Raw genomic sequence first — 16,199 nt, 5'->3', positions numbered from 1 at the left:
GAAAAGCATAGCTCATAGTACATGCTTTTTAAAATGTGCTGGCACATCTATAATTCCAGTGAATTTAGGTGGCTGAGATAGTGTGATCTCAAGTTTGAGGCCTGCCTAGAAAACTTAGCGAGACCCTGCATATAAATAAAAAGCACTGAGGATGTGGCTTAGTGGCAGAGGACCCCTGGGTTTGATTCCCAGTACCCTCCCCCCTACACACACACACACACACAAATCTTGTGTAGAAATTATTTCCAAATATCCGATCATTCTAGTTGCCTCTGGATATCTACCCCCATGTCAGTGTCTCTTAAGACGTGCTCATCATCGTCTTGGGCAATTCAGAGAACTACTCTCTGGGTCTCAGTATTTTACTTATGTTAATGAAGCCTATAATGTTCATAACTTCTTATAATTAATAGATCACATTATGAAGCTCGAGGGAAGAATTCTGGGGTCCTGTGCTAGATTAAAATACAAGCCCAGCATCTCCAAAAAAGAAGTAGCAATTGAATTACTCTAGCCAATTACCAATCCACTTTCCCTAACTTCACCATTTATGCATGCACTCAAATATTTTGAGTGCCTAATACACAAAGTTTGTGTGTGCTAGGCATTGATAGAGATATAAAATGTTGCTAGGCATGGTGATGCATACCTATAGTCCTAGCTACGCAGAGGCTGAGGCAGAAGGATCGCTTGAGCCAGGAGTTGAAGGCCAGCAGCCTAGGCAACATAGGGAAACTGTCTCAAAAATAAAATGTAGCTGAGCATCATGATGCACATCTGTAATCCCAGCAGTACAGGAGGATCTTGAGTTCAAAGTCAGCCTCAGCAATGGCGAGGTGCTAAGCAACTCAGTGAGACCCCGTCTTCAAATAAAACACAGAATAGGGCTGGGGATGTGGCTCGGTGATTTGAGTGCCTGTGAGTTCAATCCCCGGTACCTCACCACCCAAAAAATAAAAATGTAAGTGGAGCCTGTCCTAAAGGTTCCCTATCAAGGTGATCCACGCAAATAACTGCAGTGTATACCATGAAATGCTAAGTGCCATAAAAATTAAAAAGTAGTGATTATAGCTCCAGTTGTTCCAGAGAAGGAAAAGTGGTTCATTTGAGAGGAAAGTAAAGGGCGGGTTAAGATTTTTGGAAAAGCTTGAGCAAAAATAGGTTTGGTGAGGGGCTGGAGATATAGCTCAGTTGGTAAAGTGCTTTCCTTGCACACACAAGGCCCTGGGTTTGATCCACCAAAAAAAAAAAAAAAAAAAATAGATTTGGTGAACACAAGAGATAGTGACTTGTTCCATTTGTCTGGAGGATATATTTGTAATGAAGACTGATAAAAGGTAAAAGACCCAAAAATGGTAGTTTAAAGTCAAAACTTGAAGAGCTTTTAATGCCTGTCCTGTTGTGTTGGAAAGTCAGCATTACTGAAAGTTTGTGACCAGAAAATACAAGTTCCATGCTTTGGAGGAATTATAGGCTATGAGTAAAGGATTTGCATTAGGAAAAACTGGAACCATTAATCCAGTATAGGAGGTTACAGCAGTGATCCGGTCATAATTGAGTAAGTGGAGTAACAAGGATAGAAAGAAATTAAAAAAAAAAAAAAAGAAGAAGAAGAAATAAAACTTGGCAGGTAGTTGAAAGGGAAAGAGTAGGCAGTGGTAGTTGTGGTTGAGGTTTTTGAGACTTTGTACCTCAAGGCAGAAATAACTTCTAAGAGTTGAATGTGCTTGAAAAAATTTCTAACATACTGCATTTGAGGTGCCAAAAGGTGTTAAGGGAGTGCACTCAGCATGTAAAACGAGATGTAGGAGGCAACTGCATAGGGGTGGTCAATGAAATCATGAATGTAGGGAACAGAAGGTTTTGGGGGTTTGTTCTTGGCGGGGCAGGGGCATTGGTAGTACTGTGGATTGGACCCAATCCAATCAGCCATGCTAGGCAAGCACTCTGCTACTGAGCTACATTTCCACCCCTTTTTATTTTAAACAAGGTCTCACTAAGTTACCTAGGTTGGCCTCAAACTTGTGATCTGTCTGCTTCAGCCTCCTGAGTAACTGGGAATACAGGCTTGTGCTATTTTGTGCCTGCCAGAAAGGAATTTAGAGATGAGGACAACAATGGATAAAAATGCCCATAACTATATTAGTAAATATCTTTGAGTTCTTTGAAGATAAGGAGTCAGACAAAATAGAAATTGAATTGGTAAATGTAAAATGTTTGCTGGGAAATACAGAGAAATTAAGTTTGCCTTGTATCTGATTTTTTTAATCTGATTTTTGTTAATCCCAAATATTAATGGTTTAGAATAGCTGAAATGAATTAAGAGATGCAAGATATTGGCAAGCTGAGCACAATGTTGTATGCTTGTGACCTGGTTGGCTGAGGCAGGAGGATCACAAGTTTAAGGCCAGCCTAGGCAACTTATTGAGTTGCTGTCTCAAATTTTTTTAAAAAAAGAGCTGGGGATGTAGTTTAGTGGTAGAGCACTTGCTTGCTATCATGTTGGAGATCCAGCACTGCAAAAGGAAAAACATTGACAAGAATTAAGAATTTTTTTGAGTGAACAATGAAAAGTGTACATGTTACTTGATCTATTTAAATTACCTCCTAGCTAAACACACTACAAAGTTGGTTCTGAAATGCTTTCTACTTATAGCCCTTTTTGAACAATGGTGATGGAGCTATTGTTTTTCCTTCTTAAAAACATTGTTAGAATATAGTGTAATAACATTAACCAGGAATGTTAAAATAAGACTGCCTGTGGCATAAGTTTCCTTTATATAATGGGAGCAGGTGCAAAGTCTAGATAAAATCAGACCATTCTTCCACAAGTCTAGACCTTTGATAACCTTGAATCTAGATTATTCCTTGGTTCCATGTATACTGAGAAGGAAGGAATCTATTTTTGTATTTTATTTAGAGACGTTCTCATTGAGTTGTTTAGGGCCTTGCTAAATTGCAGAGGCTGGATTTGAATTCTGATCCTCCTGCCTCAGCCTCAAGTCGCTAGGATTACAGGCGTGCTTTCTCCTTTTCAACCGTACTTGATTTGCGTGGTTACCAAAGCATGCTAGATGCTATGCACAAGATAGAAGTGTTTCCTTATTTGTGAGTACCAGGAGGCTCTTTTCAGCACATGCCTGGAATTGAAGGATTCAAATAATCTAAAACCTTTCAAATTACTGTACAATTACTTCATTTGTCCTGGAGGCGGGGGCATCTTATTCTCTCCATTAATTAAAACATTACATTCTTTGCACTGGATATATTATTTCAGGCACTGTCTGATTTGTCTAGAACGAGTGGCATATGGATTCACTAATTATACTTACTACAAACAGGAATTCCCTTTGTTAAAATGTATTTAACAATACATTTGGGAACAATAATATTAAGTAGGGAAAGGCATATTCCTTTTCACCTGGCCTGGGGCAAATTATCGGTAGTTTCAATCTACAAAACATTCGCTCTAGCCTGGGAAAGGAACCCATCTTCAGTATTCATAGGCTCCTCACAATTCCTTAAGTTGTATTTGGAGACAAGATTCCTTTCCATTCCCTCCTCAGCGTGCCCCAGCGGTCTCCTTCTGACCCTTTTGGGTCTACGACTGGGGTTGTGAACCACAGTGGGAGAAGTGGCGACCGGAGAAGGTTTGGGATGGTCGGCCAAAATGCGAAGTTAAGGTGGGGGAGAGACTGCGCAAAGCCCACGACGAGCACTAGGACATGGAAGATAATGGCGCCCCTGAGAAATCTTGGGGTGAACAGAGCCATGCGAATACACACTAACGAATGTGTGCGTGGGCCTTTCCCGCAGGCTGTCCCCGCCTCTGCCACCTTTCTTTGATTGCTCTCCGCCTCACTCCACCCCCTGAGGGCCATTGGTACATTCCCGCTGACTCCAAGAGCTTAAAAAGGGCCCGGGAGGGTGAACTTCGCAGATTTGGTCCAGTCCTGTTAGTGCAGCTTGTCCCTAGCGACCCTCCTATCCTCCACGCTCCCTGCCGAGGAGTGGGTATCTTGAGATCTTTAAGAAAGGTTTCTTCACGTTTGGCATTCGAGGGCCTAGGGGTATTTGTGTGTGTGTGTGTGTGTGTGTGTGTGTGTCCGGCAGCATAGGTCCTTCGCCCCCACCTCCTCCACTCGTTCATCGACTCCACTGCAGCCAGCTCCGAGCGATATGGAACACACTGAGGTGCTAAAGCCACGGACCCTGAACGATCTGATCCGCATCCTGCACCAGCTCTTTGCGGGCGACGAGGTCAATGTAGAGGAGGTGCAGGCAGTCTTGGAAGCCTACGAGAGCAACCCCGCCGAGTGGGCAATGTACGCCAAGTTCGACCAGTACAGGTGAGTGCGCTCTCGCCTTGAAGTCAAGCGGCACTGACAAAGGTGGCTCTGTGGAGCCCAGGCCCCACCGCGCCCGCCGCGCCCACCCTCTTGCCCCCTGACTGGCGCCCTCTTGCCCCGTGGCTGGCGCCACGCGTTTTGAGCTCCGCTACAGCTGTGCATGCGAAAGGTGGATCCTACTGTCGCCACAGGCCAGGGACAGACAGCAGGCGGGCTGGCGCCAATAGAGGGAGGCCACCTCTCAGCCGAGGTTTTCTTCTCTCCTCCCGGCCAAACCCCTTTGCTTCAACCCCAACTCCTGGTCCTCAGCCTCAGGAACAATGCCCTCCTCTAGGAAACTATTGTCAATCCTTGATTCAGGCGCTGGGGCATCCCCACAGCCAAAGGAACTGACTGGCTGGACTAATGGAAGCTGCTCCCCAGGTGTGCAGAACTACATCAGCCGTGGAGGAAAAGGGGTGATAGCAGGGGACACAATTCCCTGACGTCAATTTTCTATCGCTATGCCTTCTGTTGCCCCAACCGCGCACCTTCGAGAAGGCATTTTTACTAATGTAAAATAGTTTTGATTTTGTCAGTTTCTACTATTCAATTTCTGTTCTACCCTCTCCAAATCAATTTAACTTTTCCACTTCGGGTTTATTCAAATCCACTAACGGGTTTTTCAAAATAAACAATGTGCTGCATTTTCAGACCATCAGCTTTCTCTTATCCTCAGTTCCTAGGGGTGGAAAGTAAGTTGAAAACGCTACTTCCCAGGAGGAGCTTGAGGGAGGTGTCCTGATAGGTTGGAACCTTTGAAGGCCCAGCATAATTTGTTAAGTAAAAATGATTATCCATACTCTAGGATCAGAAATTTTAATCACCACAAAGGGTGAGAGGTTCTGCTCTTCGAAAGGGCAGTCAGCGTTTCAGTCCTTAATGGTTGACTGGGTTGAGACTAGAAGAGGGAGACTGAAAGCAAGGAACAAGGAAAGAAGGAACATCTCTTTTCCTAGGAGGCAGTTTCTGTTAGTCACATCCCCTTAACATGTAGGGTGTTTGGTAGTTTTGTTAGCAGGGACATTTCAACTATTCTAGGATTTGAAAAGTGAAGACCATTTGGGCTTCCATTCTGTTTTCAAAGAGGCTTTAGGAATTTCCTTTGGTACCTGTCAACTCAGTTCCTGGTCAAGTCCTTCAATGGCTGTCAATAAATCTACCTCATTTTTAAAATGTGCCTGTATTTGTTCCATACAATTGAGAACTTGTTATGGGCTGGATACTCTTCCAAGGCAGTATCCAAAGATACTTATACAAAGACTTATAGGCTGCAAAGAGACAGAACAAGGACTTCTGTCAGGGTTCAAATAAGATTATTGATCCAGAGCCCATACTTTCAGCTACTACTCCGTTTCCTCTAGACATATGACTTTGTTTTATTCCAGTAACATAATATAGTATAGGCCAAGTGAAATTAATTAACCAGGGAGGACTGTAATAACTCTTCATCTTTAAACAAGAGCATTTCCAGGGACCTTAAATTAGTCTTGACACACCTTTCGAAATACCATCATTTGGGTTGCTTGAGCTGAGGCAAGTCACATTAAAATCATGGTATAGTCCTGAGTGGGTACTTGGGCGAATAGAGAGGGAGGAAAAAGGGAAAGCAGAAATAAATTTTAGAGTACTTGGGGCATAGCCTAGGTGCCTAGCACTGAAGGATTCTGTTGTATGACCTTGGGTGGACAGTGCAATACAAATGCAGAATATGTTCCACAAAATATATTCTAGTGTAAATTGGACAGTAAATTATCTGGAATAAGGTCCAGTGAAGCAAGAGGTCACCCTTAGATTGGTGGAGGGAAAAGTAAGATTCTGGTATAGAAACCCAGTTTAGTGTAAATACCGTGTTACTGTATGTACCACCTCTTGATAGGTCACAAAGAACTACAAAGTAAAGATAACAGCTAAAAACCACTTACCAAGCAACTCCTTCAAGGATCATGCTCCCAAGCACCTGGCCCTGAGGGTGGGGGAGGGGGAGTGGCGGGAAGAGGGACAGGACAGAGTGGAAAGGGCTTGCAGGATATGAGTAAACAAATGAACAAACATTACCCCCACCCCCACCCCCCAAAAAGCATGAATCCCTTTCCTAAAAAAAAAAAGTCTAAATAAATATCATAACTATCAAACTTGGTTAATTAGATAGAGCAGTAATACCCCTGGTCAACCTTATTTGTGGAGAACTTTTCATTATGAGTGCTTCTGAATGTGGTATGTATTTGGGCTTTAGTAGTAAAACCAAAGAGAGTTCTAGAATAGCTATTTAATGAAACCTTGTTTCTCAAGTCCTACATTAGCTACAGGGAAGAAAGAAAAAAAAAAAAAAAAAAAAAAAAAAACCTCAAAACAATAGCAACATTCTTCCCTGGAGCAGTTTGCAAATAACTTCCATAAGAAACTTTTTATCAGTTTGAGATTGTGTGATAGAGAAACATGGAATCTGCTTTATTTTTTTTCCTATAATCTTTCCAGTAATCTTTCCAATACAATTCATTAAAACCGATTAGCTAACTCTTTAAATGTGGTACTTCATAATATATAGCTAACTCTGTAAATGTGGTGTTTCACAATATATATCTTCTCATTCTTCATGGACCTGCAACAAACAAACTAAAACCATAAAATACAGAAAAGTCAAAAACATTCAGAGTTGTTTTGAGGTAGAAATAGTAACCTAGGTACACAGGGCAGGTAGTATGGCCTAGTGGCCTAAGGCTCTCTCTGGAGACCTGGATTTGTAAATGAATGCTACTTTGTGACCCTTGTTTTTCCTAGGGCTTGTTTCAGTAAATTTAAACTTATGAAATGTGTTGTTCTTTTAGGTATACCCGAAATCTTGTGGATCAAGGAAATGGGAAATTCAATCTGATGATTCTATGTTGGGGTGAAGGACATGGCAGGTAATATAGAATTGATTTCAGGTATTTCTTAGAGTATCTGTCCTAGCATATGAAAAGTACACAGTACCAGACTGGCCACTAATCTCACATTTTAGAGTTATCTGTTCACATGATCCCCTAATCCTAACAAAAATTTCCCTGCAAATTAATATGAGAAGTTAAGGAATACACTAAATATCAAAACCAGTCCCCCAATTGAGGCAAATCTGGTAAGTAATAATCTAACTCACCTTCTGTCTTCTGTGTAGTTATTTATTTTTTTTTTTTTTTATGGAGTTGTGCTTAAATCTGACCTTTGTGGTGTTTGAGGTGTGTAAACAATTGTGGAACCAAAGACCAAACCATCAAAGATTTTGAGCTAAAAAACTATTCACAAATTCAGGAAATTTCTTTGTACTTCATGTTATGTGGTTAGCTTCTTTACCTTATGGACAACTGAAACTAATATTGATTCTTTAAAAATTGGTTCTTTGTCTTTAGTTTGTGCATGTGCCAGTCTTATTGCCAACTGAATACCTTTTTAAACAGCTCCTTCCCAGTATTTGAGGATGCTAAAAAAATTTTTTTTTGATTAGAGAAAGGAAATATAAATTTACAAGACTTTAGAAAGTTAGATCAATAGGGTTTATTTATTCAAAAAGAATGGAGTTGTATTCATTCAGTATTTTTTGAAAGCAGATTTATTAGGGATTGTGACTTGACTGTGGATATAGGAAGCAAGTTCTTTGGTACATATATAGGCTATAGAATTCAACATGAAATTAATACTAAAAACATATACAGGTATGTATATTTTAATCAACTCTGCAGTTATTCCTACTTCAAATACCTAGATACCATTTTAGATTACATGAATAAATCCATTCTTTCTTTAAATGCAATTTACTTTCACCCACCAAGGAGATAATCACAGGTCATCTACTCTATAAATCTATAAGATGTTAACATTACATATAACTTATAGTATAATTTAAGTATGATAATGGGCGTATACATGCTGCCCCTCACCCACTGAAAGGAAGGAGAAAAAAGGCCTACATAAAATATTAAGTGATCTTCTCAATGTATTGTGATTATTATGGATGATTATCTTTATTCTTTTCAGAATTTCTCTAATGTGCTTTTTGTTATTTTGTGGTGCTGGGGATTAAAACCAGGACCTTGCATACTAGGTTGCAATTTCTAATGTGCCATCATAATCAAATTCTAGCTCAGTGTGAGTTATTAAGAGCTGTATTTGGGGAAAATAAAAGGTTCTGGTTTTGTTTTCAAATTAGTATTAATTTTTTGTTTTTGTTGTCCATTTAGTATTATGACAACATTTAAAAAATTAACTGCTCTTTAGTAGGGGTGTGTATCAAAACTGTGCCTCGTAAATGCCTTGAAATGGATGATACATTATTTTATGACTTGACCCTGAACAATGTTGAATTATAAATTGATGACATTTTGAAAATTTGGCAGAAATCGATTTGGGCCTGGGAGATGTCCTCTAGGCAGTGTGTAGGTGTCAGCTCTGGGCAGACGGGGTACTTGACCAGCTACTGAGTTCAGTTGTCCTTTTGTGTATATATAGCAGTATTCATGATCACACGGACTCCCACTGCTTCCTGAAGCTGCTGCAAGGAAATCTAAAGGAGACTTTATTTGCCTGGCCTGACAAAAAATCCAATGAGATGATCAAGAAGTCTGAAAGAACCTTGAGAGAAAACCAGTGTGCCTACATCAATGGTAACATCCTATCCTTTCTCTAAGGGCAAGTGGGAAAACTGTGGACTCTTATCTAAAATACTGGTTACTTGCGCACATCTTTTGAAACTTGTCAGAGTCATGATTTAAAATACTTGGAAAATGACCTATACATAGTGTGTTTTATTTTTTTAATTCTGCATTGAGTCATTTACTAAAAACATGCAGATCAATTAAAAGGTTCAGTAAAAGGTGATTTACCTGCCAGGACTTGGGAAGATAAGAATAGAATACGCAAAACAAACAAAAAAATTAGAAGCTCATTTTAAGTAAGTACAGTCTTTCAACAAAAGAGATCAAGTTGGAAATAGTAAACTTTGTGTTAGAAAATGTAAAGAAATGTTCTGGAAGTGATTAAGAACATCAACTAGTCTCTGTTTTTCTAAAATGCATACAGCATGTCTAAAAGACTTTCCTCAAGGGAAAGAATATGTTTGGGGGCAGTGATTTATTATAGATGTTTTACCAAGAATTCATTCTTTTCCTAACTGTGGTATGGGAAAGCCAAATACTTTTCAGAAGAGGTAGTGATTTAACTTCTATTTTCCCAAAAGGGATAGGAACTTTCCAAAAAGCTCATCAAAATGTATGAGATAAATAATTTTAATTCTCATTTGTACATGAGGTTGCCAATACATAGGAAGATTAAATAACTTGTCTGAAGTCACTGAGCTTTTAAATGACAGCCAGGATTTGAATTCTCAGAGCACATGCTCTTAATCAGGATGTTTTCCCACTTATATAAAATAAAATATTACATAGACTTTTCTAACCTGTTCTTCCTTCATATATCTTAGTCTACTATTGGCCTTAATACTTGGCCTAAATTTGTTAGATCATTGGTTTAGGAATGCAAGTCACTTACAAAGGTCAGACCTTATGGGAATTTTTTCCCTCCATTTACATAACATAAGGATATTAATTTCCTATGTACTTGAAAATTCTTAACTCATCTTCCAAGATATTTGAGGGTTGCTATATATAAGGCATACCACATTTATAAGACCAGTTATAATACTATACACAATAAAGCAAAAAGCCTTTCAAAACAATCACTTGTAGCTGGAGTCAGTCTTTGAGAAAATAAATTAGATCTTGAAAACTAGATAAGCCTTTTCAGGGGGTCTCCATTGCAAAAGGTGTAGAAACCAAGCATGTAGATAAGTGAGTACTGCAGTCTGAGGATAAGGCAGTAGTGAGGACCTGATAGCTGGAGCGTGCAAGGCATACTAAGGGGCTAGCAACGCCAATGAGATCATCTGATTTCTTTTTCCACAGAAGTTGGAAATTCTGGTTTTTATGCGAATTGTTGTTAATCAGTAAAATATTGGGTGAGATATACTAAATCTTTATGGAGACTACCCAAAAAACTTAAAAGCTGCAAAATTTTAACCTCTGATTTGTACAGATGCAGGCTGGAGAATAGAGTATAAGATAGAACATGAGTGAAAGCAGTCCTTACAAAGACTGGAAACTACAGAAATGGGGAACAAAGAAGGAAGAATGGGCTTGGAAGCTGGTAGTGAGAGTAAAGAGAGATCAGGACCTGGGTTTCCAAAACAGGTCAAAGTATGAACTTTCTTCAGTCAGTAGTTGTAATTGGGAATTTCTTGATCAATTTGGTAGCAGTGTGTAACACATGCTGGAAGAGAAGGGAGAACTGGGGTAAAGAGAAGTTGTCCATTATAGTGGGTGAAAGGTCAATAGGGCAGGGACAGAGCTAGCCTTCATAAATATCACTAAGAAAAGACAAGGTACATTGTGAACATAAAGAAAAAAGAGAAGGCAAAGCTCAAAATATGGTAGTGATGGTGCTGGGATTATTAACAGTAAGGCTCACACATGAACCTCGGGGCTTCTCTAAAGGATGATGACTTATTTTTTCAGGGTCTTTCTTTGCAGGATTACCATATGGTTTGGGTGGTGTATGTGCCTGCAATTGGAGAAACAAAAAATTATTCGTATCCAGGGCAGTCAATTTTTAGGAATGCTGAGCATTTATTCAGAATTGTGCTTAAAGCATTACAAAAGCAGTAAGCTATAGAATCAAGGCACTTTTAGAAATAAGGAGAACCTTATTCTAATTCTAGAACCTTATCTAGAACCTTATTCTAATCTTATTTCTAAAATAAGATTCTCAAAATTGTGACTTGTGACTTGTTTGAAGGTAGCCTAGCTTGTTACTCTAGCTAGAAGCAGAACCTAAGTTTTCTGCTTCTAGGTATTATTCTTCATTGGGTATTTTGGGGGTATTTTTGTGTTTTATATCTAGTTGAAAGTATTTCTCCCAGGGCTTTTTGTTTGTTTGTTTTGTTTTTGTGGTGCTGGGGATTGAACCCAAGGCCTTGTGCTTGTGAAGCAGGCACTCTACCAACTGAGCCACATCCCTAGCCCCTCTCCCAGGGCTTTTTGACTACTCCAGTACAAATGGAATATCTTTAGACCATGGCTTGGCTATCAACTTGAGATTCCCCTTACATCTTCCCAAGCATTCCTTTGCTCCTCTGTGTCAGTTCTCTGTTTCCTGGTCTCCTGTTTCCTTTGTTCTTGCTTCACACCTTTGTTTTGGTGAGCATATCTTCCAGCAGCACTGTGAAAAAAGGAGTCATGGGAGATAAATTTCTGTGACCTCAAATATCTAAAAATCTATGTCTTCAGTCCTTGCAACTCAATTGGTAATTGAGCTGGATATAGATGGTGACCTATCTGGCAAACATCATTCCTTAGAACTATGAAGGTCATTTTTTTTTGTCTTTTGGTTTACCAGTGTTCTTGTCAAAAGCCCAGTGTGATTTTGATTCTTAACTCTACGAAACCTGGAAGTTGTTTGCTTTCTAGAAATTTTTGGTGCCATCATTCTGATCCCAGTGTTGAAAAACATCACACAGAGGCATCTTGCTTGATGACTTCTTCACTGTGCAGGGTACTCAGTGGGTTCTTTGATTCTAGACATTTATGCCCTTCAGTTCTCGAAAATATTCTCAGGTTATTTCTTTTTGTTATGATTCTGAAATTCCTGTTTAAATATTAAAGCTTCTGAACTATTCCTTTGTTTTTTTCTTTCCTGTTTTCTCTTTGTCCTTTTGTTCTTTGAATCCACCTCAGCTTTTTCTGCCAACCTTTCTATTCAGATTTTTATTTCTAAAAGCCCTTTTCATTTTCTGATCCCTTTTATGAACTTTTATCTCACCAAGGATGTTAATGATAGGCCTTCTGAAGTCTTCTCCTGAGTAACCATTGTTTGAAGTTGCATTATTCGGGTTGCTCTGGCCACTGTATTCTGTACTAGAGGCCAGCTCAAATATTCTGCAGCCTTGACCATGAGCTAATGTGTAAAAACCGAGGGGGAAAATAGTTAATTGATAACTCTGAACAAAGGAATGGGGCTTGTCAACTGGATTTCACTCTGTGGTGGTCTGGCAGAGCCCTTTCCTTTAGGAACTCGCAGTGAACTCCTAGATTTTTTTTTTTTTTTCTTTTTTACTGTGAACACACCCCTAGGGTGTGTGTGTATATATATATTTGAGTCAATAAAATTCCTTGAGAAGTATCTTTCCATCTACCTGGAAAGAAGAATCCTGTCTGGCAGCTAGGTAGTTATAAGCAGGAATCTTATCATCCAATATGTAATTTTTTGTTTAATTCACCTGTTTTTTACCTGTGGTCCACCAGTCCCATGTTCACCTGTTATACTTTCTAGAGAATAGATCTGTCTTTTACTGGAGTGAAATGGAGGGAGAATTGGTAAAGATTTGAGAGTATGCTTCTTAAGTAGTCTTTGAACCAGTTGGTGTATTTTATCCTCATCTTCACCCTTGTTTCCAGAAATAACTGGTGCTGCCAATTCCTAGTTATGAAGAAGTTCAAGATATAAATAGTTTATTTCTTGACTTTCCCCACAAGTGACTTAGAATTTATCTCTCCTTTGCAAAGACATCCATCTTTCAAGCTTTGAAATATTTACTAACATTTTCTCGTTTCCATTTTTTTTTTTTTGTCTTTCTATTTTGATGTCCATTTTTTTTTTTAAATTCCTTTTCTGCAATAGGAGGAGATTTTCAGGAAGGAGCAGAAGCTAATGTGTACCTGTCACTATGTTTAACTAGAAGTTTAATTCTAACTAATTTCTGTTAATTCCCTATCTATCAATATTGACTCAGAATCATAGATGATTGACAAAAGTTTTGCCTTTAGCTGTCATCTAAGCTCCTGCATCTCTTCTTTCCTCTTTCATATTGCTTAGATTCCATTGGCTTACATCGAGTAGAGAATATCAGTCATACAGAACCTGCCGTGAGTCTGCATTTGTACAGTCCTCCTTTTGATACGTGCCATGCCTTTGATCAAAGAACAGGACATAAAAACAAAGTCACCATGACATTCCACAGCAAATTTGGAATCAGGACTCCATTCGTAAGTATAATTCTTGTCTCCTGGGTTGACAACATTACACCATATGCATTGCTGTTGTTCTAAATATTATTTGAATGTCTTAAGTATTCTTGAATTTAAAAATGAGATAGCTCAGGGGAAAGAAACTATATATCTTAATTATATCTTGAATTTTGGAGACTGTATTCTCAATTTGTATTAAAAATTTAGATGCAAAATATTACTTATTGAGAAACTTCAAAGTGTGTACTTATTCCTAAAGAATGTTTTAATAAATGTTTTCTCTTCATTTATTTAGGAATTTGAAATGATATTATTTGGCATAACTGTTATGACTTAACTGTTCATAGATTTCATTTGTTGGGGCAATGCAAACAAGTTGCATAGTTACCTTTATAAAGTTGAGGTTTTATTCTGATGATAGAACTAATGGAATTTGTCCACTTTGATTTGCTTTTTCTTTGAGATGTGATGCTATTTAGACCATAGATAATTAGATTTTTTTTTTTTTTTTCTTTTTTACTGTGCTGGCAATTGACTCAGGGCCTTGTACATGCAAGGCAAGTGCTCTGCCACTTGCCTTCTGTTCCTTCTTGAGGAACAAATATTTCCACCTAAAAATAATAAGACAGCTGACCAATTAAAAATAATATGGCAACTGTATAGGAAGCAGTCTTCTACACCTGGTGAAATAAATGGGCTATTGAGAGAAACAGTCTCTACTTGGTAATTTTAATATCCTGAAATAGTGCCTGAAAATAATCCCCTTGAATCTAGCAAAAGCACAGCCTTTGAGGGAAACAAGGGTGGAATTTTCTCAAGTTACTACCCTGTTGTGTCTTTATCTCCCACATTCTGAACCCTAAGAGATACTCTTATCAGGAACAAAACAACAAGGCTCCTCTGCCCTACCAAGTTCTCATCCCCTGCTGCAGAAGCAAGACTACTTAAAATAAGCTGAAATGCCTTGAGAAAAATTCTTACCCACCTTTCTTCTCCCCTTTCTTACAGCCTGCTTCAGGTTCACTGGAGAACAACTAAGGATCACCAAACCCCATGAGGTTGTGCTTTAAGGTCTGCGCAACTTTTGCCTTGGACAGGGAGGCTCTCACCATTTGCTGTCCAGTAACACACTTAAATAAGCCAATACTTAGATCTACTGTAAGGCAGATGTTAATGATAAGGCATTAAGCAAGCCATAGTGCCCTGTGCAACTGCAGAAGAAAAATCCCACTAAAGAAAAAAGTCTTGTGATTTTTAAAGGCCAAATCACATACTCTCCTGGTTCTATCTTCTAATTCCATTGAAACCAGGCTGGGTGTTTCACTGAGGGTTTTTTATAATAGCTTTTGGAAATACTTTGGTCTCTTAACTATAATTAGCAATAAGTAAAAACAAGAACCCACAGACTTCAAATGCCTGCTTTGCTATCTGGAGGACTAAATGTAGATGTCTTTAATATTCTTTGTATGTTCTTAATATTCAAAGAGAATTTTTTTGGGTCTGTGCATTTTATTTTTTCAACCTTATTTTACAGATTCCTTTTCTATAGATAATAGATAGAGAAACTTAAGGCAATTCTCCTCTTGGTAATGAAATGAAAGGTAGAGGATTTAGAAATGTACATATACCCAAAACTACAACAAACCAAAATAGAAACTCACATCAAATATGTTCCATGTCATAGTTAAAGACTTTGTACTGCTATCAAAATTGCCAAATAATTTTAATAAAACTAGATGTGAATACAATTTGAAGTTGTCTTTCTAAAAAAAATCATATAAATCATAGTTTCTTAGATTTAGATAGAATACCAAAAGCACCGTGAAAAATACTTTTTTGTTGTAAGAACATGTGGGTCAAAAGACTACATTCGAAAGCCAATTACCTGAGGATCTGGCTCAGTGTTAGAGGGTTTGCCTAGTATGCGGGAGATCCTGGGTTCCATCCCCAGCATCACACACGCACATAAGTATTTGGTGAAGAAGGTGAAGATTTCTATCTTCTTGAAATTTCAAAGTATCTGGCAACACTGGGCCTGCATTGCATATTCATTGCTATCAGTTAGCTAGGCTAAGATCTGCCCCTCAAAGGGATCACCCATTCAGCCTGCTGCAGCCCCTAACTCACCTGTTTTTCTTGTTTGTGTTACCCGCAAACCCCACATATTCTTTTGTGTTTGCTGCCTTGCTTTAGGCAATTTTCTTAGGATATCTATCACAATCTTAAAGTGTATTATCTCTGGAAACTCAATTAGAAAGTAGTCTTTTGAAATTTTCTGATTGAGTTTGTATTGTCTCATATGATTATTTACATCTTTGCTTCTTATCTTCAAGAAGGATATTAACATTTATTGAATACTAACAATAGAGTAGGCCTTATAAGTTGTTGGACATACTGACAAATTTCTGGAAAACAAGCTTAAGGAATCAAATACTGCTGGCTTTCTACTGCTGCTGTAATATCACAAACTCAGTGGCTTAAAGCAATGTAGGTTGTAGTCAGAAGTCTGACAGCTTCATGACACAAAAATCAAGGTGTTATCAGAGCTGCCTTCCTTTCAGTAGGTCCTGAGTAGGATTTGTTTTCTTATGTTTTGGTTTTCCCAACCTCTTGGCTCTGTTCCCTTCCTCCATCTCCAAAATCAGCAATTAGGCATGGTGGTACATGCCTGTAGTCCCAGTGACTGGGAAGGCTGAGGCAGGAGGATCACAAGTTTGAGGCCAACCTGGGAAATTTTTCAAGACCCTGTCTCAAAACACAT

At 38.7% G+C, this 16,199-nt stretch overlaps 1 protein-coding gene across 1 annotated transcript; it reads left to right on the top strand.

The window, feature by feature from the left end:
- Positions 1–3,927: 3,927 nt before the first annotated feature.
- CDO1 (cysteine dioxygenase type 1) lies at positions 3,928–15,186 on the top strand. Its single transcript, XM_079143915.1, has 5 exons — positions 3,928–4,349; positions 7,217–7,294; positions 8,871–9,025; positions 13,287–13,456; positions 14,447–15,186. Exons 1-5 carry the CDS (start codon positions 4,180–4,182, stop codon positions 14,474–14,476), a joined length of 603 nt encoding a protein of 200 aa, XP_079000041.1. The 5' UTR covers positions 3,928–4,179; the 3' UTR covers positions 14,477–15,186.
- The last annotated feature ends 1,013 nt before the right edge of the window (positions 15,187–16,199 follow it).

This window comes from Sciurus vulgaris (genome assembly GCF_902686455.1).
Source record: "Sciurus vulgaris genome assembly, chromosome: 6".
Lineage (NCBI taxonomy): Eukaryota > Metazoa > Chordata > Mammalia > Rodentia > Sciuridae > Sciurus > Sciurus vulgaris.
Note: the sequence above shows the minus strand (reverse complement) of the source record. Positions and strands in the feature narration are given on the sequence as shown.